Source organism: Oncorhynchus tshawytscha, linkage group LG13, assembly GCF_018296145.1.
Source record: "Oncorhynchus tshawytscha isolate Ot180627B linkage group LG13, Otsh_v2.0, whole genome shotgun sequence".
NCBI classification, from domain to species: Eukaryota; Metazoa; Chordata; class Actinopteri; order Salmoniformes; family Salmonidae; genus Oncorhynchus; species Oncorhynchus tshawytscha.
Window position 1 is genome coordinate 39,329,132 of NC_056441.1, and position 22,106 is coordinate 39,351,237.

Consider the following 22,106-nt stretch of genomic DNA (forward strand, 5'->3'; position numbering starts at 1 on the left):
CTTATGAGCCAATCACCTCAGCAGTTGCGTCAAGGCTGATTAATAACGATGGGCAATGAATGAAACTGTGTGCCACATGCTCCTTCTGTGTAGCTGTGCAGTCAGCCAAGATCAATGATTCATGTTGACCCCTTGAGCTTAATACTTTCTCTGCATCAATGAAACTGTTCACTCTTGTTTACCACTCTTGTTCACCCCCACTCTCTTTTATATCTCCCCAAAACCTTTTTATTTGTATTTATTTAACCTTTATTTAACTAGACAAGTCAGTTAAGAACATATTCTTATTCATACTTTGCCCTGTTTATCTAAATGCACTCCCAAAATGTCTTAGCATGAACCGTAAATTAATATCCCTGTCTACATAAGGACAAACCTCCTTAAAGATATATATATTTATTGTTTGTATAATTTAATGCAAAACGTACACAAGTGGGTACTAAATCGTGACTTTTATATTGCCAGTGCAAATATTCTATTGTCCTACAGTAACATATTATTTAAAGTGGAACGCACCAGCGTTTCTGTGTCCCAGTCTTATAATCCTAGGACCTTGGTTTTTATATACTGACAGAGACAAAGGGAGGCAGTGGTGCAGTGATTCCTCCTGTGGTGTAGGGGGTGGTGTGTGGAGTTTGGCAGCTTTTCAGATACCAACAGCTTGACATACACCGCACCGTAGGTCAGTAGAAGTTGGAGTGCTTTGGCCTGCAAAAAGGGATATGTTAGTTTAACATAACAACAAAAGAGACTTCGTAATACTGTATTGAACACATGCTACAGTCTAGAGGTAGGCTATATCTTAAACAGTGGTGGCTGGAGCCCGTCCTCCAGATTTCTCCCTCCACCAGCCTCCACTAATCTGGAATACCATTTGTTCAACATGAGGCACAAAAGAAAAATCCTTTAGCGAGGTGTCTACATTGTAACATAAGATTACAAGTATTATTGAAAGCAGTCTAACTAACCTGAGCTGGTAGTATTTGGTCCGGTACCAAAATGTAGTTAGTAGTGAGTTTGGTGTCCTCCCTCTGGCTGGTTGAGGTACTGCCTCCAGCCTCATCGTTCATCAAGAGGGGCCTTTCCTCATCAGAACCTTCATTAACACTTGACTCCACCGCCACAGGGTCAAGGGTCATGACCTCTGACACCAGGACAAGGTGGGACATTCTCTTCTCGAGTCTCTTCTAGGGAGTGAGGGGAACCCGTTACAGTGCATTGTCTGCTAGTGCAACACAGAAACACTGAATGGTGATCATCACAAGATTGCCTTACGAGGCAATTGAAAGGCAATATACACCAAATAAAACCCTCCGATGATAGGCCTAAAACACAATATGTAATACTCAAATGTCTCCTATTGTCAATGTCCAATTTCATTTCAATTTTGCTCAGACAATTCCTTATAACAGTACACAGAGATTTGTCAATATCGATCTATGCATATTATATCCCATTGGCTTCCCAAAACAGAATGTCCCTACTGAAAGCCTTGCCAAAGAGAACACGGACACAAATCAATAGAGCGAACATGGGGACATCGTGATGTACCTACCTGGGCCTCATCTCCGACAAAGCTCATCTCCTCTAGAGTTTCAGTCAGTGTCCTCAAGCAGCGGGCCGTATCCCAGTACACAATGAACAGCTGAGCGAGACGAGACCACAGAGAGGCAGGCACGGGTTTGAGACAAACAAACAGAGACAGATGGATGAATGTAATGAGGACAGTTTAGATGACCAAAGTTCATATTTGGTCTAGAGGGATCAACACAATATTTAGCATATGGAATTTCTGTAATACACATCATTTCCCGTGTTCCGTTTAGTGACACTCAAGGTGCGGGTCTATGGTCACTACCCCCTGGGCACACACTGGTTGAATCAATGTTGTTTACACATCATTTCAATTAAATTGCATTGAACCAATGTGGAATAGACGTTGAATTGACGTCTGTGCCCAGTGGGTAGACTTTGTGGATTCATCTCATTCAGGTACAGTGGGGCAAAAAAGTATTTAGTCAGCCACCAATTGTGCAAGTTCTCCCACTTAAAAAGATGAGAGGCCTGTAATTTTCATCATAGGTACACTTCAACTATGACAGACAAAATGAGAAGAAAAGAAATCCAGAAAAATCACATTGTAGGATTTTTAATTAATTTATTTGCAAATTATGGTGGAAAATAAGTATTTGGTCAATAACAAAAGTTTATCTCAATACTTTGTTATATACCCTTTGTTGGCAATGACAGAAGTCAAACGTTTTCTGTAAGTCTTCACAAGGTTTTCACACACTGTTGCTGGCATTTTGGCCCATTCCTCCATGCAGATCTCCTCTAGAGCAGTGATGTTTTGGGGCTGTTGCTTGGCAACACGGACTTTCAACTCCCTCCAAAGATTTTCTATGGGGTTAAGATCTGGAGACTGGCTAGGCCACTCCAGGACCTTGAAATGCTTCTTACAAAGCCACTCCTTCGTTGCCCGGGCGGTGTGTTTGGAATCATTGTCATGCTGAAAGACCCAGCCATGTTTAATCTTCAATGCCCTTGCTGGTGGAAGGAGATTTTCACTCAAAATCTCACGATACATGGCCCCATTCATTCTTTCCTTTACACGGATCAGTCGTCCTGGTCCCTTTGCAGAAAAACAGCTACAAAGCATGATGTTTCCACCCCCATTCTTCACAGTAGGTATGGTGTTCTTTGGATGCAACTCAGCATTCTTTGTCCTCCAAACACGACGAGTTGAGTTTTTACCAAAAATATCTATTTTGGTTTCATCTGACCATATGACATTCTCCCAATCTTCTTCTGGATCATCCAAATGCTCTCTAGCAAACTTCAGACGGGCCTGGACATGTACTGGCTTAAGCAGGGGGACACGTCTGGCACTGCAGGATTTGAGTCCCTGGTGGCGTAGTGTGTTACTGATGGTAGGCTTTGTTACTTTGGTCCCAGCTCTCTGCAGGTCATTCACTAGGTTCCCCCGTGTGGTTCTGGGATTTTTGCTCACCGTTCTTGTGATCATTTTGACCCCACGGGGTGAGATCTTGCGTGGAGCCCCAGATCGAGGGAGATTATCAGCGGTCTTGTATGTCTTCCATTTCCTAATAATTGCTCCCACAGTTGATTTCTTCAAACCAAGCTGCTTACCTATTGCAGATTCAGTCTTCCCAGCCTGGTGCAGGTCTACAATTTTGTTTCTGGTGTCCTTTGACAGCTCTTTGGTCTTGGTCATAGTGGAGTTTGGAGTGTGACTGTTTGAGGTTGTGGACAGGTGTCTTTTATACTGATAAGTTCAAACAGCTGCCATTAATACAGCTAACGAGTGGAGGAAAGAGGAGCCTCTTAAAGAAGAAGTTACAGGTCTGTGAGAGCCAGAAATCTTGCTTGTTTGCAGGTGACCAAATACTTATTTTCCACCATAATTTGCAAATAAATTCATAAAAAATCGTACTATGTGATTTTCTGGATTTTTTTTCCTCATTTTGTCTGTCATAGTTGAAGTGTCCCTATGATGAAAATTACAGGCCTCTCATCTTTTTAAGTCGGAGAACTTGCACAATTGGTGGCTGACTAAATACTTTTTTGCCCCACTGTATCTGTTGATAGTGATTGATGCCGCTAATAAAGTTCCTCCCTTTTTGTTTTGACTTCCTACGAGCTAGAACATTTGTTACTGTCTGATTTAGGATATAAAAGGGCCTATTTCAATTCAACCACAGAATCAATTCATCGATATATAACTTCAAAGTGTCTTGCCATAATGATCGGTCAATGGAAGCGGTTAGATTTATACCACAAAAAAACAGTAAAGGTATTTAGAAGTAATCTCGATTACAAGAAAGGGAGTGTGATAAAAAGGTTTGACACAAAATGTCTTCCATCTCAGATTGAGCTGCCTATATGTGCAGGTTACTGTAGGCTACCTGTAGAGTTCCAGTGCAGTTCTGCACCCAGTCAGCCACGCCCACCAGCAGCATATGTTGGCTCAGCCTCTCATTCACCTGGATGAGTCGCACGTCAATGTTGATGTTTATCTGTAGGAAGATCTGCGTTAATGTTTTTTGGTCTTAGAACTGTTTTCAGACTACAGTCCAATATCTCTATAGAATTGATGGTTTTCAATAATGAACCGCATAGGTTTCAAAGTGTCTGAATATTTATCTTCAATCCTCTTGTGTGGCATATCTATGTAGTCTATTCATTTGCTTCCACAAGCACAGATGTATTCCTATTAATATCGATGCATAATTTAAGTTGCTACCACAGCTTACTAATTTTAGCACTGCGATTAAAGATTAGAAGGCATTTTATAATTAGGCTGCCCATTTAAGACTCTTTTCCTGCAGTGGGATTTCATTCATATTTTTCATAATTCATTTAAATTGTGATTAAAACTGCTGAAAATCAGGTGTTTCTATGTCAAACAGGCCCTCAGCCAGCCAAATCACCAGTTAAGATCTTTATCAGCCTTGCTCCCCTCCAACACAAGGTCATAAATCCCCAGCTGTCAGCAGAGCCATAAATTACCAGCTGCTCACTGCTCATTTACATTTTCATCATGTAGCAGATGTCCTTGCCCAAAAATCCATATTATATATTCTCCCTGCTCATATGTCATCCATTGTAACCCATGCACATTCGGTTTGATCACAACAATACGTTATCCAATAAACCACCAATAAGCCATTGGTTAAAAAAAACATAATGACTTACCTTTTATTGAAGCTATGGTTATGATGTCATTATTCCATCACAACCATTTGATAATCTTTTCAGATGTACCGGAAAAGATGGCCTCGTTCACATTAGTCTAAAATGGTTCATGCTAATGTATTGATGTTTTAGCTAGGCGTAAATCCATTTCTGGGAAAAATGTGCAAATATTCTGTGCAGCACCTATGCACATTTGGTTTCTACAGTCTTTGACCTTTCCAACTATGTAGAACCTGTCCTATTCGGTAGAAGTATCATAATATAGCATGTATGAGTATCCCTCCCTATGCAGTGACTTAGTGTGTACCGCTCAGACACAAGTGTTGCATGTGAAATTTCTGACCAATACCCACTCAAAACCCGCCCCAAAAGCCTGAAAACTAGACCAATTGTATTTGTATACAGCAAGAATTGTATATTTTATACAATTAACCCTTTTCCATAACACGATTGAGCCAAATACGGAATATCGTAGTAACCTGTAATGACGTTAGAAGCAAACTTAGTTTTCCTCAAATTAATTATTGCGCCTAGAGAAAAGACAATTTGCCCTTATTAAACTCGACAGATCATTTTCCATCAATGGATGTCTATTTACCTCGTTTGACTGCTATGGATGTCGATTTAGCTCGTTTGACTGCTATGGATGTCGATTTCCTCGTTTGACTGCTATGGAAGTCGATTTAGCTCGTTTGATTGCTATGGAAGTCGATTTAGCTCGTTTGATTGCTATGGAAGTCGATTTAGCTCGTTTGACTGCTATGGATGTCGATTTCCTCGTTTGACTGCTATGGAAGTCGATTTACCTCATTTGACTGCTATCTCGTTTAAGCAATAAGGTACAAGGGGGTATGGTATATGGCCAATAAACCATGGCTAAGGGCTGTTCTTAAGCATGACGCCTGGATACAGCCGTTAGCCCTGGTATATTGGCCATATAGTACAAAGCACAGGCACTTCCTGTTTGAGTTTCTGCCCATAGGATGGGAGGAGCAAGATGGCGTCATGGTCAGATTTGCCGAAAGGATGGCGGCGGAGGGCCTTGTAAGCATCCCGGAAGTTTGAATAGCAATGGTTGAGAGTCTTAGTAGTGCGAGTAGGGCAGTCAATATGTTGATAGAATTTTGGCAGCCTAGTCCTCAGATTTGCTTTGTTAAAATCCCCAGTTACAATAAATGCATCCTCAGGAAATGTGGTTTCCAGTTTGCATAAAGTCCATTGAAGTTCTTTGAGGGCCGTCAAGGTTTCGGCTTAAGGTGGGATGTAAACGGCCGTGGTGATGACGGAGGAGAATTCTCTTGGGAGATAATATGGTCTGCATTTAATTGTGAGGTATTCTAGGTAGGGTGAACAAAATGACTTGAGTTCATGTATGTTCCTAGAATTACACCATGAGTCGTTAATCATGAAACACAGCCGCCGACAATATCTTGGATGAATTGCTCTGGGGAGAGTGAACAAGGATCTGCTCCAGGGAAGTCGTATTCCTGGTCGTAATGCTGGTGGTTATCTTACTGCCGCTCTATTATCCAATAGCTCTTCCCGGCTGTATGTAATGACACAAAACATTTCCTGAGCTAATAATGTAAAAAGTAGTACATAAAAAAACAAAATACTGCAACGTTTTCTAAGAGCTAGTTGCGATGCTGCCATCTTGCACAGACCAGCTGGCTGGTATGTTTATGGGCATATTCAATCTCTCCCTATCCCAGTCTGCTGTCCCCACATGTTTCAAGATGGCCACCATTGTTCTTGTACCCAGGAGGCAAAGGTAATTGAACTTAATGGCTATCACCCCGTAGCACTCACCTCTGTCATCATGAAGTGCTTTGAGAGACTAGTTAGGGATCATATCGCCTCTACCTTACCTGCCACCCTAGACCCACTTCAATTAACTTACCTCCCCAATAGATCCACAGACGATGCAATCGCTATTACTCTGCACACTGCCCTATTCCATCTGGACAAGAGGAATACCTATGTAAGAATGCTGTTTATTGACTATAGCTCAGCATGCAACACCCTCGTACCCTCCAAACTCATCATTCAGCTCGAGTCCCTGGGTCTGAACCCTGCCCTGGCAACTGGGTCCTGGACTTCCTGACGGGCTGCCCATAGGTGGTGAAGGTAGGAAACATCACCTCCACTCCGCTGATCCTCAACACTGGGGCCCCACAAGGGTGTGTGCTCAGCCCTCTCCTGTACTCCCTGTTCACCCATGACTGCGTGGCCAAGTACGCCTCCAACTCAATCATCAAGTTTGCAGACGACACAACTGTAGTAGGCTTGATTACCAACGATGACGAAATAGCCTACAGGTAGGAGATGAGGGCTCTGGGAGTGTGGTGCCTGGAAAACAAACTCTCACTCAATGTCAACAAAACAAAGGTGATGATCGTGGACTTCAGGAAACAGCAGAGGGTGCACCCCCCTATCTACATCGACGGGAGCGCAGTGGAGTAGGTGGAAAGCTTCAAGTTCCTTGGAGTACACATCACTGACAAACTGAAATGGACCACCCACACAGACAGTGTGGTGAAGGTGGTGCAACTGAGCCTCTTCTCTTTATATAATGTTTATATATCGGGCATTACTCATCTCATGTGTGTTTACTATTTTTCTATAATATTCTATTGGATCTTAGTCCGTTCCACTCTGACATCGCTCGTCCATATGTATATTGGCGCAAAAAAGTATTTAGTCAGCCACCAATTGTGCAAGTTCTCCCACTTAAAAAGATGAGAGGCCTGTAATTTCCATCATAGGTACACTTCAACTATGACAGACAAAATGAGAAAACAAATCCAGAAAAATCACATTGTAGGATTTTTTATGAATTTATTTGCAAATTATGGTGGAAAATAAGTATTTGGTCAACAACAAAAGTTGATCTCAATACTTTGTTATATACCCTTTGTTGGCAATGACAGAGGTCAAACGCTTTCTGTAAGTCTTCACAAGGTTTTCATATACTGTTGCTGGTATTTTGGCCCATTCCTCCATGCAGATCTCCTCTAGAGCAGTGATGTTTTGGGGCTGTTGCTGGGCAACACAGACTTTCAACTCCCTCCAAAGATTTTCTATGTGGTTGAGATCTGGAGACTGGCTAGGCCACTCCAGGACCTTGAAATGCTTCTTACGAAGCCACTCCTTCGTTGCCCGGGCGGTGTGTTTGGGATCATTGTCATGCTGAAAGACCCAGCCATGTTTCATCTTCAATGCCCTTGCTGGTGGAAGGAGGTTTTCACTCAAAATCTCACGATACATGGCCCCATTCATTCTTTCCTTTACACGGATCAGTCGTCCTGGTCCCTTTGCAGAAAAACAGCCCCAAAGCATGATGTTTCCACCCCCATGCTTCACAGTAGGTATGGTGTTCTTTGGATGCAACTAAGCATTCTTTGTCCTCCAAACACGACGAGTTGAGTTTTTACCAAAAAGTTATATTTTGGTTTTATCTGACCATATGACATTCTCCCAATCTTCTTCTGGATCATCCAAATGCTCTCTAGCAAACTTCAGACAGACCTGGACATGTACTGGCTTAAGCAGGGGGACACGTCTGGCACTGCAGGATTTGAGTCCCTGGTGGCATTTTGTCTGTCATAGTTGAAGTGTACCTATGATGAAAATCACAGGCCTCTCTCAACTTTTTAAGTGGGAGAACTTGCACAATTGGTGGCTGACTTAATACTTTTTTGCCCCACTGTATATAGTCTTAATTCATTCCTACATAGATTTGTGTGTATTGGGTATATGTTATGTAGTTTGTTAGATATTCCTACACTGTCGGAGCTAGAATCACAAGCATTTCACTACACCCGCAACAACATCTGCTAATCATGTGTATGTGACCAATAACATTTTATTTGATATACCACAAACCAATCCTCCGGGGTGCCTTATTGCTATTAAAACTGGTTACCAACATAATTAGAACAGTAAAAAAATGCTTTGTCATTCCCATGGTATATGGTCTGATATACCACAGCTTTGAGCCAATCAGCATTCAGGGCTGGAATCAGGTTTATAATTGTAAACAAATCCCCTTTGCGCATGTGCATAACTATAGATAAATCTGACAGGAGAGTTTAAGTGAGGAAAGTTGGACAGAGGATCTCAATATCTTAGCAAGAAACACTTAGACGAACATAAAAAAATATTAGCCTACTTTCTGGCAATTGTGCTGTTATGTGCCAGATGTTAAGACTACAAACCATTATAAATGGCCGATTTGCGAGATTGACTTGTCATTTCAATAGGCATAGGCTACAGACTAAAATCTGGGTTTATAATCAACTTTGCCATGGTTTGCTTAGATAAAGGAAGGATGCCTATAGCTCCTGATAGGCCTACATCTAATTTCAGATAGTCTACAGTAGCCTAGACAAGATGTAGGCAAGCTGTAAACTGAACAATTTAGCAGCTTGCTTAGTTCAAATTAACAGAAAAAATGTATTCAACATGAATAGCGAGGCGATTTCGAGGTTAGACGTGCTTGTTTCTCCCAATAGCCTGCCCAAATTGGCTACTGAGGATGCGGTCATCATTTCAATCACTGAATTTAATATTAATAATATGTACATTAACTATATATGCTTGTCAACAACAGCCAGTGTTTTTAAAACTTTTAAAAATGTTTTACCTGAAGCCTAATTTGACTACTGTTACCGTCAATCTAACGCGTTCTAACAACCGATCGGCAATTGCGATAGAGCTTTGATAACTTTTACTTTAATTAATTAAACATGCCCACTTAGTGGCAAAAATGTATTTGCAATGACTCCAGTCATATTTTCATTTGTGTTTAGATTGATGAGGGGGAAAAAACAATTTAATCCATTTTAGAGTAAGGCTGTAAACATGAAGGTGTCTGAATACTTTCTGAATGCACTGTAAAGTGTAATTGCGATGCAAACTCAAAATGTAATACATTTAAATTCTGTATCTGTATATGACTAGGTGTTTTCTTTTTTTAAGCCCATAACCATGTGTGTGAGGTGTATACTTTTGCTTCAAAGTAGATTTGTTTAAGACTACCAAGATACCCTCTGTATGACCCTACTTTAGCCCAAAGCAGTAAAACATTAAGTGCTGTCAGACTGATAAACAGATTGAACACCCACCTGCTTGTTACTATAGTAGAGGATGACGATGATGAATGTGGTGAGGAAGATGGAGACCAGACTGACAGACAGGCAGAGGACCCAGTAGTCAGTGACCGAGAGATACATATGAAGAGTGGAGAACACAGCACACCATATCACCACATATATAATCTGGAGGGGAGATAAAATGATACACAGTATAAATTGAACATACTAACTCTGAACAAATACAGGACACATTAGTAGAAGACACCCAGATGGTATAGGAGATCAACAGATACTGGACACTATTGTGAATAATGTAATGGATGTAAAAAAAGAATAACTAACAAAATCACCCTTGTGTTATTAATCAAGACTTTGAGGGACCCTACCGGTGCCATGATGAAGTGGATGAGAGAAGAGTTAAGGAACAGGTATCTCCTGACCGATGGCACATCCAGTGCTATGTCTAGAGGTGTCTCAAAGTCTGCCACAGGAATCTACAGTGGAGAAACCAAATGAACCAAACAGTGGATACATGGTAATAATGTATTCTAAATGTAATTTTCCATGCAATGGCCTTCATACTTTACCAAAATGCATTCCACAAAATAAACAAGGTAAGGGAAAAAAGACTTTGACCTGCAATATGTGTCAGGGATGTGGATGGTCAAAAGTTTGTAAAAGTGTGTGTGACATATTTATTTCAAAAACATTGTATATCCCTTTGAGTGGTGAAGTTATTAATTACACTTGGGGTAGTGTATCAATACCCCCAGTCACTACAAATATACAGTGACCTCAATAACTCAGTTGCCGGAGAGGAAGGAAACTGCTCAGGGACTTCACCATGAGGCCAGTGGTGACTTTAAAACAGTTACAGAGTATAACGGCTGTTTAGCTCTTTGTATGACTTATGACCGCCGGTAAATTTCTGCTGTCCTGTCATTGATAAACGAGGTCAGGCTCTGCCGCTTACGACTGACTCATCAGCATGTTTTTTTGCGTCGTCTATGTCTTTGTGCGTCAGGTTTGTAAAGCGGTGACATGAGGCATAATGCTTATGAGGCATTTGCATGTGCAGACCACCTCATAACCGGAAAGAGATTTGCGGGTTGCTATTCAACTGTTTTCATTTGGTTGTAAACCTGATTTAACAATCTGCCATCGCCAAGTGGATTTGGAGCAAAAGTTAAATATTGACAGCACAAATGTGAAAAACGAATCTGTCTCAAGGCAGTTCACAGTACTTACCCCGACCAAATTCAGAATATGTGCAGCACAAGGCACCCACTCTGTCAATGGGTTGATCTCTCGTATGTGCGATTGCAGACCTTTGGTTGTCATTGTCCTTTGTGTCTATGTGTTGCACAGAACAATAACCAGTGACACGTCCCGAGTGGCGCAGCGGTCTAAGGCACTGCATCACAGTACTAGAGGCATCACTGCAGACCTGGGTTCGATCCCAGGCTGTGTCGCAGTCGGCTCGACCGGGAATACCCCTGAGGCGGCGCACAATTGGCCCAGCATCGTCCGAGAAATTGGAAGGGTTTGGTCGGCCGGGATGTCCTTGTCCAGTCGCGTTCTAGCGACTCCTTGTGGTGGGCCGGGCGCATGCACGGTCCTCGGTCGCCAGCTGTACAGTGTTTCCTCTGACACATTGGTGCGGCTGGCTTCCGGGTTAAGCGAGCAGTGCGGCTTGGCGGCTCGTGTATCAGAGGACTCATGGCTCTCGACCTTCGCCTCTCCCGAGTCCGCACTGGAGTTGCAGTGATGGGACATTACTGTAACTACCAATTGGGGAGAAAAAATAGGTAAAAAGTACCAAAAAAATGAATAAATCAAATAACAGTCAGTTTGGGCATTTTTTGTTTAAGTTCTTGCTCCTGCTGTTGTTTTATTTTCTGTACTTTTCTTTTCTGGGCCACTAAAGCCGCTCAGATTTTTTCCCACTAGGTAAAAATGCTGTGGCTACCACAGAATTCTGTAGCAATACGCCATCCCATCTGCTTTGCACTTAGTGGGACTATAATTTGTTTTTCAACAGGACAATGACCCAACACACCTCCAGGCTGTGTAAGGGCTATTTGACCAAGAAGGAGAGTGATGGAGTTCTGCGGGATCAAAAGCAGGAAAAGCAGCCAACAAGTGCTCACCATATGTGGGAACTCATTCAAGACTGTTGGAAAAGCATTCCAGGTGATACTGGTTAAGAGAATGCCAAGAGTGTACAAAGCTGTCATCAAGACAAAGGGTGGCTACTTTGAAGAATCTCAAATATAACATATATTTGGATTTGTTTAATAATGTTTTGGTTACTACATGATTCCATATGTGTTATTTCATAGTTTTGATGTCTTCACTATTATTCTACAATGTAGAAAATAGTCAAAGTAAAGAAAAACTCTTGAATGAGCAGGTGTGTCCAAACCTTTGACTGGTACTGTATATATATACTTGTTTTGCTGCCTCTTGGGCCCCCCACGGGCCTGGGCCCAGGGACTCTGCATTATCTGGCCCTGCCTCTCCCTAACTATCTCAGACAACCTGATCCAGGTGTAGAACTCTAAAGGCCGAAAGTCTTGATTAGGGTTTTGCTCCCTAAATCACACAGTATGACTCAGCGGCTGCCCAGTCCAGTCGTGTGGAATTGTACTTATAGCAGCATCCATTAAAGTCGTACCAGCCCATGGGGCAGGATTTTTGGGATAGCTCTTCACCCCGGTCAGGAGTGTCATGTTTAATACCCAAAGCAAGGCTGAAGATAGAGACAGCACAGAGGAACACAAACATGGTTCTGGTTGGGCTGGTAGGCAGGTAGGTATGCTGGGCTGCAGTGGGTCCTGTCCTTTATTCTAATTTACAGAAGGAAGGTTTGGCTGGTGGGCATCATGTCATAGGCGGATCATGTACCGACGTGACACATCCACTATCTCAAAGTAAATGTTATATGAATGTACTATTAACCTCAGCCTTTACTGAAGCTGTTTAATCTGTCAAATTCACTCCAGAACCTAACAAAAACAAATTCAAAGAGATAAAAGAGAGAAAGTTATTTCTCACTTCCCTGTGCTCAAAGGGGCTGATGCTGAGAGACCAAAGGTAATCGCCTCGTTCCGCCCCAGTTCCAACCCCCTGGACACCTTCCCTTCTCCATTCATCATTGCAATTGTCCAGTGTAACCTGTTCTCTGGGCAGCCAAACAAATCCTGCACATGCGCAGAAGGGTTGGTTCTTTAGCTATCGGGAAGAAGGTGTCCAGCCGCTCCACTCCAAATGCATCACAACAGCCAGTCTAGATAAGGGGGTATTGCCACGCAAGAAGTCATATCACCTCTGGAGATGTATTCTTCTCATAATTCCTGTGCCATGATTTGGTACAGGGCTTTTGACACCAAAAACACACACTGGATGTGATGTTTTGGCCAACAACTTTGACTTGAGGTAAAATTTTCAACATTAACTGCGGTTCAATTTTATTTCAATTAATTAGACACGGTATACTGATTTTTAAGAATATAACTTTAAAATGCTTCATGAGCTTAGTACACCGGTCTTACCCCATCATAACCCAAAATATAAGGATAGGCCGGGGATTCATTCCGATCTGTAAAGTAATTTCCGATAGAGGCGACAGCGTTTGTCTCTGCGAACACGGAAACTGCCTTTAAAAGGTGCATAGCCTAAAAGGGGCAATAGGCTGGAATCGCGGCCTCACTCCATGGTTTATATTTTGATTTAGTTTAAGTCTATTTTAAACAAACTATTGCCTATAGCTTAAAAATATGTTCAACTATCATGTTGATCTCATGGACTAAGTCATGGCATGCAAAACTTTATCAATGAATTTGCTTGCATTTCTCCATCCTAGCAAATTAAGTTTTGGGACTGTTTGCTGACACACAAATTCAAGATTGTGGCTTTAGCATGTTTTTCTTCATGAAACCTTTTCAGGTCGGAATAACAGTAGGCCTATATTTTGGTGAGACATAAAAACAGTCTGATAGAGGAAGTGAGATTACAAGTTCATTTAAACTCAGCAAAAAAAGAAACATCCCTTTTTCAGGACCCTGTCTTGCAAAGATAACTCATAAAAACCGAAATAACTTCACAGATCTTCATTGCAAAGGGTTTAAACACTGTTTCCCATGCTTGTTCAATGAACCATAAACAATTAATGAACATGCACCTGTGGAACGGTCGTTAAGACACTAACAGCTTACAGACCGTAGGCAATTAAAGTCACAGTTATGAAAACTTAGAGCATTAAAGAGGCCTTTCTACTGACTCTGAAAAACACCAAAAGAAAGATGCTCAGGGTCCCTGCTCATCTGCGTGAACGTGCCTTAGGCATGCTGCAAGGAGGCATGAGGAGATGTGGCCAGGACAATAAATTGCAATGTCCGTACTGAGACGCCTAAGTCAGCTCTACAGAGAGGAAGGATGGACAGCTGATCGTCCTCGCAGGGGCAGACCACGTGTAACAACACCTGCACAGGATCGGTACATCCGGACATCACACCCGCGGGACAGGTACAGGATGGAAACAACAACTGCCCGAGTTACACCAGGAACGCACAATCCCTCCATCAGTGCTCAGACTGTCCGCAATAGGCTGAGAGAGGATGGACTGAGGGCTTGTAGGCATGTTGTAAGGCAGGTCCTCACCAGACATCACCGGCACAAGTCCACCATCGCTGGACCAGACAGGACTGGCAAAAAGTGCTCTTCTCTGATGAGTGGCGGTTTTGTCTCACCAGGGCTGATGGTCGGATTTGCGTTTATTGTCGAAGGAATGAGCGTTACACCGAGGCCTGTACTCTGGAGCGGGATCAATTTGGAGGTGGAGGGTTGGTCATGGTCTGGGTCGGTGTGTCACAGCATCATTGGACTGAGCTTGTTGTCATTGCAGGCAATCTCAACGCTGTGCGTTACAGGGAAGACATCCTCCTCACTCATGTGGTACCCTTCCTGCAGGCTCATCCTGACATGACCCTCCAGCATGACAATGCCACCAGCCATACACTGCCTGTTCTGTGCGTGATTTCCTGCATCCTGCAAGACAAGAATGTCAGTATTCTGCATAGCCAACAAAGATGCCAGATCTCAATCCCATTGAGCACATCTGGGACCTCTTGGATCAGATGGTGAGGGCTAGGGAATGTCCGGGAACTTGCAGGTGCCTTGGTGGAAGAGTAGGGTAACATCTCACAGCAAGAACTGGCAACACTGCAGTACTTAATGCAGCTGGTGGCCACACCAGATACTGACTGTTACTTTGATTTTGACCCCCCGTTTGTTTAGGGACACATCATTCCCTTTCTGTTAGTCACATGTCTGTGGAATTTGTTCAGTTTATTTCTCAGTTGTTGAATCTTGTTATGTCCATACAAATATTTACACATGTTAAAAAGTTAAATGTAGTTGACAGTGAGAGGACGTTTCTTTTTTTGCTGAGTTTAGTTCAAGCTCCCCACACAAGTGGACAGGCTGCTTGACATTTGATGAGAATAAAAATGGCCAGTGGGCACCCAGAGAGAGGGAGAGAGTGTGTGTTTATGTGTATGTGTGTGTTTGCTCTGACCTGGAAGCCGTCCCTCTCCAGCAGAGCCCTGCAGAGCGACAGATCAAACCTGGGGCTCAGCATGGAGGAGGTTGGTACTGCCAGCACACACTGACCTGGAGAAGAGAAAGGGGGGAAACAGAAGGGAGAGGGGCAGAGAGAGACGGTAGGAGAGAGAGGAGGGAGAGAGGCGAGGAGCGTGTTCATTTTGACAATAACATATTCTGACAGAGATTTTAACAGTGATGAAAAAGGAGAGAGAGTCAAAACATTGAGAAATAATAAAAAAGGTATTAAGGGTAAATAAATAAAGTGGGACATTGTGAAAAGGATTTGTTTATCCCAAAAACTTGCCAAGAGGGAAAAAATAGAACAAAGAAGAGAAACAAACCAAGAATAATTATTTGACAAAGACCATATATTGATCAGAATTTTACCCCTAGTACAATTTGATAACTATGTTACTACACACCATTCTTCCATCTAGACGTTCTTCTGTTTTCTGGCAGGATCTCGGATGATCGTCTCAGGTCAGCTTCAACATCACTCTCGTCTGAATGCACAGAAGTCTTGTCCTCCATCTCATCCATGATGACGAGACCCTGAACGAGCAAAACCAGTCATACAGTTGAATCAAAATCCCTGGAACCGTAATTCAGAGAAAATGAGTAAGAGCATGAACGGCCCTGACCGTCAGCGTGAAATACACAGTGCATCTGACCACAGCAACACAGTTCCCGTTAGCCTGGTCCCAGATCTGTTTTTGCTGTCTTGCCAACTCCTACAATGACTAAAAGAGTTGGATAGCCTGCACAAATAGATCTTGGATCAGGCTACATCCGTCAAGCAGACAGATGCTTGGTCTGATTACAACACCACTTCCCAGTTGTCCCATGTGCCGTAGGTTGTCAGATATGTGTGTAAAGTATACACAGTATATGAAGTGAGTAATAACATTACAGCAAGCAGCACATTCCAGTGTGATGCAAAACAAAGAAAGACATTGAAATTAGAACATTTGACGAATATTCCCTCAGTATATAGTGTTTTCCTGGGGCATGGCTTGTACTGACTGACACTGTTGGAGAAAACATGTCCAATGGCTGAAGCTCCCTTCGAGATGCCCAATCGGAGACTACAGCTTTATCTAGCAATGGCATCAAACGCCAAAGCTTATCTTGAGAACTGGAAAAGTCAGTTGAGTTAAGACAAGCACTTGATGTGTCCTATGTTTCAAAAGCAACCGGAAACCACATCACTTCTCCTTTTAGAAAAGATTACATTGCTCTGCTATGTTATGTCAGCATGTTGGAGAAACCAACAGAAGAATGAAACTAAAGTTTACCAACAAGGTTTCTGATTCAGCACTTTCGAGTTTCAACTTAAGTTTCAACAAACATTTTAGTAGCTGACTTTTTTTTTCCCGGCTACAGACTTCACAGGTTTCTGTTAAAAGTGGCTAAGCTGTACCACAGTAATAAGATGAGATAGACATACTGCACCTCAACAGGGTCAGTCTTCAACGCACAATACACAGCCAAGTTATCGCTCTGCTTTCAACAGCTACAAACTCTGAAAGAGAAAGTGAGAAAATAAAGGGACAGAGAGCAGCTACATTTTCAGACACTACTGTTGCTTTCTCATTCTCTCGTTCTTGCTCTCTCTCTCCCACCGTCTTTCCCTCGGTGTCTCTCATTTGATTGTTAGAGAGGGAGGCACATTTTAGCACAAACGGGTGAAAATGCTGTCGGCAAGCTTGTTGTCTTCTTCTACCCCTACACCAGTTCTCTCTCTCCTCTCTCTATTTTCCTCTCTCTCGCCCTCTATCTCTCTCTCCTTTCTCTCTCTCTCAATTCAATGTTAAGGGCTTTATTGGCATGGGAAACACATGTTTACATTGCAAAAGCAAGTGAAATAGATAATAAACAAAAGTGAAATAAACAATAACAAATGAACAGTAAACATTACACTTACAAAAGCTCCAAAATAATAAAGACATTTCACATGTCATATTATGTATATATGCAGTGTTGTAATGATGTGAAAATTGTTCAAGTACAATAAAATAAATAAACATAAATATAGATTGTATATACAATGGTGTTTGTTCTTCACTGGTTGCCCTTTTCTTGTGGCAACAGGTCACAAATCTGGCTTCTGTGATTGCACACTGTGGTATTCCACCCAATAGATACAGGAGTGTTTCAAAATTGGATTTGTTTTCAAATTCTTTGTGGGTCTGTGTAATCTGAGGGAAATATGTGTCTCTAATATGGTCATACATTTGGCAGGAGGTTAGGAAGTACAGCTCAGTTTCCAACTCATTTTGTGGGCAGTGTGCACATAGTCTGTTTTATCTTGAGAGCCAGGTCTGCCTATTGTCAATTCAATTCAAGGGCTTTATCGGAATAGGAAACATATGTTAACATTGCCAAAGCAAGTGAAGTATATAATAAACAAAAGTGAAATTAACAATAAAAATGAACAGTAAACATTACACTCACAGACGTTCCACAGAATAAAGACATTTCCCATGTCATATTATGTTGTATATACAGTGTTGTAACGATGTGCAAATACAAGTACAAAAGTACAAAAGGGAAAATAAATCAACATACATAAATCTCTCTCTCTCCCTCTCTCTTAAGCACACACTCTCATTCTCACTTGCTGCTGTAAGCAAACTTTCAAACAGTTTGACTACGCTGGTGCCCCTAATGAAAAAAGTACCTTTACAAGTGCCTGTTTACACTTTTATGTGAATGACTGTGTATTGCTGTGTAAGAGCATGTGATGTTTGATGTGTGTTGTGTGTGTCTGTGTGTTTCTCTACGAAAGGTTTTATGACAGATGTGAGGGGAAAAGCTCTTCAGGGTTTTCTCCTCATCTATTCACTCTACTCCTACTTCTAGGAATGTTTTGTAAAGATAAAAACCATTTTACAGAGTCGTTGTGTGCACCAGTTACAGTTGAGGTTCTGAACATAAAGAAATGCACATGACTAATAGGACAACTCTCCAGAGACTATACAATGTAGATACTATTACATTTAAAGGTCCTACCTACCCGCACTTAAGATGAAAGTCATTTCCATGACTGGGAGTCTATGTGTATCTGTTAGCATACCCATAGACTTAGTGTCATTGCGCAAACTCTAGTTAGCATTGGCTCGCAAAACAACCTCTAAGTTCCTTTATACTGGACACAGAGACATAAAAACAGTATCCATAAGTTCATCGGACTTTGGGGAAATAGATAAAGAGCCTCATTACCAAAATCCCCTTTTAAAGTCACATTTACTTTAATACAGTTACAGCATTTCTAACATTCCCCCAGAAGCATTTAACCTTTTCCGTCTCAACTATTTGGTCCTTTTTCCTCACATACAACTACACTTCCCAATATACACCACATGGCCCAAAGTATGTGGACACCTGCTCGTCTAACATCGCATTCCAAAATCATGGGCATTAATATGGAGTTGGTCCCCCCTTTGCTGCAATAAACGATGTTGGAACATTTCTGTGGGGACTCAGGGGAGTTTTCTAGTTATTATAGTTCTATGTTGGTGTGTGAGTATGGTTCCCAATTGGAGGCAACTGAATATCGTTGCCTCTAATTGGGGATCATACTTAGTGTGTCCCTTTTCCCACCTGCGTTGTGGGATATTGTTTTGTTTAGTGCCTATGTATGCTACGTACTGCACGTTCATTAATTCTTTGTTGTTTTGAAGGTTCACAATAATAAATATGTGGAACTCTACTCACGCTGCGCCTTGGTCCGATTATTTAAACGATGGTTGTGACAGAATATCCCATTACAGGACCAAGCAGCGTGCCCAGGAGTTAAAGGAGAGTTGGACATGGGAGGAAATACTGGGTGGATGTGAGCCTTCCTTGGCAGGAGTCGCCAAGGAGTATAGGAAGACAGCGACGGCCACAAACAGCCCAAGGGCAACCCCAAGATTTTTTTTGGGGGGGGGACACAAAGGGTGGTCGGCTGAGACGAGGAGAGAGCCAGAGTTGGGAGTTGATGGAGCAATTGGCGGAGGGAGATCGGAGAGAGATGTTGGTTAGATGTAGTCTGCAGCGCACTCGCCATGAAGAGCGTGTCATCAGTCCGGTGAAACCTGTGCCGGCGCCACGCGCCAGGCCTCCAGTGCGCCTTCCCAGCCCGGTACGTCCTGTGCCGGCTTCCCGCACTCGCCCTGAAGAGCGTGTCATCAGTCTGGTGAAACCTGTGCTGGCTCCACACACCAGGCCTCCAGTGCGCCTTCCCAGCCCTGTACGTCCTGTGCAGGCTCCCCGCACTCTTCCTGAAGAGTGTGTCACCAGCCCTGAATCTCCAGCGACGGTCTACAGCCCGGAACCTCCAGTGACAGTCCACGGCCCAGAGCTTCCAGTGACGGTTCACAGTCCAGAGCCTCCAGTGACAGTCCACGGCCCGGAGCTTCCTACGCCGGTGCCATGGCTGGAGCCTTCCTCTGCGCCGGTGCCCAGTCCAGGCACGGAGTCCAGTCCCGCTCCATGGCCAGAGCCTTCCTCTGTGCCGGTGCCCAGTATGGGCATGGCGTCCAGTCCCGCTCCATGGCCGGATCCTTCCTCTGCGCCGGTGCCCAGTCAGTCCGGCTTCATGGCCGGATCCGCGGTCTGAGCGTGTGCAACGTCCCGCACCGGAGCCGCCACCAATGCTAGTTGCCCACCCTAACCCTCCCCATCTTGGTTCTCTATGGTGTAATAGGTTAGAGCGTGACTAGGTTTTTTTTCTAGTTATTATAGTTCTATGTTGGTGTGTGAGTATGGTTCCCAATTGGAGGCAGCTGAATATTGTTGACTCTAATTGGGGATCATACTTAGTGTGTCCCTTTTGCGTTGTGGGATATTGATTTGTTTCGTGCCTATGTGGGCTACGTACTGCACGTTCGTTAATTCTTTGTTGTGGAACTCTACTCACGCTGCGTCTTGGTCCGATTATTTATATAACGATCGTGACACTCAGCCACAAGAGCATTAGTGAAGTCAGGCACTGATGTTGGGCGATTAGGCTTGGCTCGCAGTCTGCATTCCAATTCATCCCAAAGGTGTTCGATGGGGTTGAGGTCAAGGTTCTGCAAGCTAGTCAAGTTCTTCCACACCGATCTCGACATACCATTTATGTATGGACCTCACTTTGTGCACAGGGGCATTGTCATGCTGAAACAAGATAGGGCCTTCAACAAACTGTTGCCACAAAGTTGGAAACACAGAATCATCTGGAATGCCATTGTATGCTGTAGTGTTAAGATTTACCTTCACTGGAAGTAAGGGGCTTAGTCCGAACAATGAAAACAGCCCCAGACCTTCTCCACCAAACTTTACAGTTGGCACTATACATTCGTGCAGGTACCGTTCTCCTGGTATCCGCCAAACCCAGATTCGTCCATAGGACTGACGGATGGTGAAGCGTGATTCATCACTCCAAAGAATGCATTTCCACTTCTTCAGAGTGCAATGGGGGTGAGCTTTACACCACTCCAGCCAATGTTTGACAATGTGCATTGTGATCTTAGGCTTGTGTGCGGCTGCTCGGCCATGGAAACCCAATTCATGATGCTCCTGACGAACAGTTATGTGCTGAAGTTGCTTCCAGAGGTAGTTTGGAACTCGGAAGTGAGTGTTCGACAGATGATTTGTACGCACTACGCGCTTCAGCACTCGCCGATCCCGTTCTGCGAGCTTGTGTGGCCTACCACTTCCCGGCTGAGCCGTTGTTGCTCCTAGACGTTTCCACTTCACAATAACAGCATTTACAGTTTACCAGAGCAGCTCAAGCAGAGCAGAAATTTGACAAACTGACTTGTTGAAAATCCTATGACGGTGCCACATTGAAAGTCACTGAGCTCTTCAGTACGGGCCATTCTACTGCCAATGTTTGTCTATGGAGATTGCAAGGTGGTGTGCTCGATTTTATTTTATTTACCTGTCAGCAACGGGTGTGGCCAAATCCACTCATTTGAAGGGGTGTCCACATACTTTTGGCCCTGTTGTGTAATTTACTTTTACTTGACCCCCTCTTACTCACTTACACCCGCCCCCCCCCCTCTCGCTCTCCCAGCTTGACTCATTAGTCTAACCACATGACTGGTGGAATGAGGTCTACACTTCTCAGAATGAGAGAGTGAATGAGACAATGAGTCCACAACAACTTTTCTTGTAATAAACAAATGGAAATAACCTCACAGAGGTGACAGAACTAAGATCGTACTTGAAATATATGAGGCAGCAATGCACACACATTGCCTAAACACACAAACACTATTCCTTACCTACCTTAGCGTTGTTGTCCCAGCTGGTGTGTGAGTTGATCTGGATGCCAGTGAGTTTAGCAGATGTTCTCCAGGTTGTCATGACTCTGGTCTGGTGGTCTGCTGCTATGGGCTGGGACTGTCACACATTAACTCTTGCCCCACAGGCATGAATGCACAAACACACACACACACACACACACACGTATGCAATGATGGACGCACGAGCGTGCACAAACACACGATCACACACACACTGACAAATTAGAAATTAGATCATGGAAATCTGTATACTTTTGTGAGACTAAATAGATTAACTCAGTTGACCTGAAACATTGTCTGGGGACAACAATCTGATGACTCATGTAATAAATGTGTGAAGGATTCCACCTTGGTGTTGAAATTACAATGAAGTTTCATATTGTTCTCTCTATAATTTCAGGAACGCGATGAG

At 43.1% G+C, this 22,106-nt stretch overlaps 1 protein-coding gene across 4 annotated transcripts; it reads right to left on the reverse strand.

The window, feature by feature from the left end:
- Positions 1–380: 380 nt before the first annotated feature.
- LOC112264906 (transmembrane protein 268) lies at positions 381–21,816 on the reverse strand. 4 transcript variants are annotated; one of them, XM_024441821.2, is made up of 10 exons: positions 21,678–21,816; positions 16,872–16,941; positions 15,842–15,971; positions 15,391–15,485; positions 10,199–10,306; positions 9,843–9,995; positions 3,927–4,037; positions 1,556–1,645; positions 969–1,187; positions 381–708 (listed from the first exon to the last, which is right to left on the reverse strand). In XM_024441821.2, exons 3-10 carry the CDS (start codon positions 15,957–15,959, stop codon positions 538–540), a joined length of 1,065 nt encoding a protein of 354 aa, XP_024297589.1. In that variant the 5' UTR covers positions 15,960–15,971; positions 16,872–16,941; positions 21,678–21,816; the 3' UTR covers positions 381–537. The 4 variants fall into 4 exon arrangements, with proteins under 4 accessions (XP_024297589.1, XP_024297590.1, XP_024297588.1 ...); XM_024441822.2 differs by lacking the exon at positions 21,678–21,816 and adding an exon at positions 17,042–17,195; XM_024441820.2 differs by lacking the exon at positions 21,678–21,816 and having other exon boundaries at positions 16,872–17,190.
- Positions 21,817–22,106: the final 290 nt, after the last annotated feature.

What these genes read in the sequence shown, in the direction of transcription:
- LOC112264906 (XM_024441821.2), bottom strand. Translation starts at nt 15,959, where the DNA reads ATGGATGAGATGGAGGACAAGACTTCTGTGCATTCAGACGAGAGTGAT. An exon ending in TGGAGAGGGACGGCTTCCAG is followed by an intron (nt 10,307 to 15,390) that starts GTCAGAGCAAAC and finishes TCTCCACTGTAG; the next exon opens with ATTCCTGTGGCAGACTTTGA. An exon ending in TTGTCGGAGATGAGGCCCAG is followed by an intron (nt 1,188 to 1,555) that starts GTAGGTACATCA and finishes CTCACTCCCTAG; the next exon opens with AAGAGACTCGAGAAGAGAAT.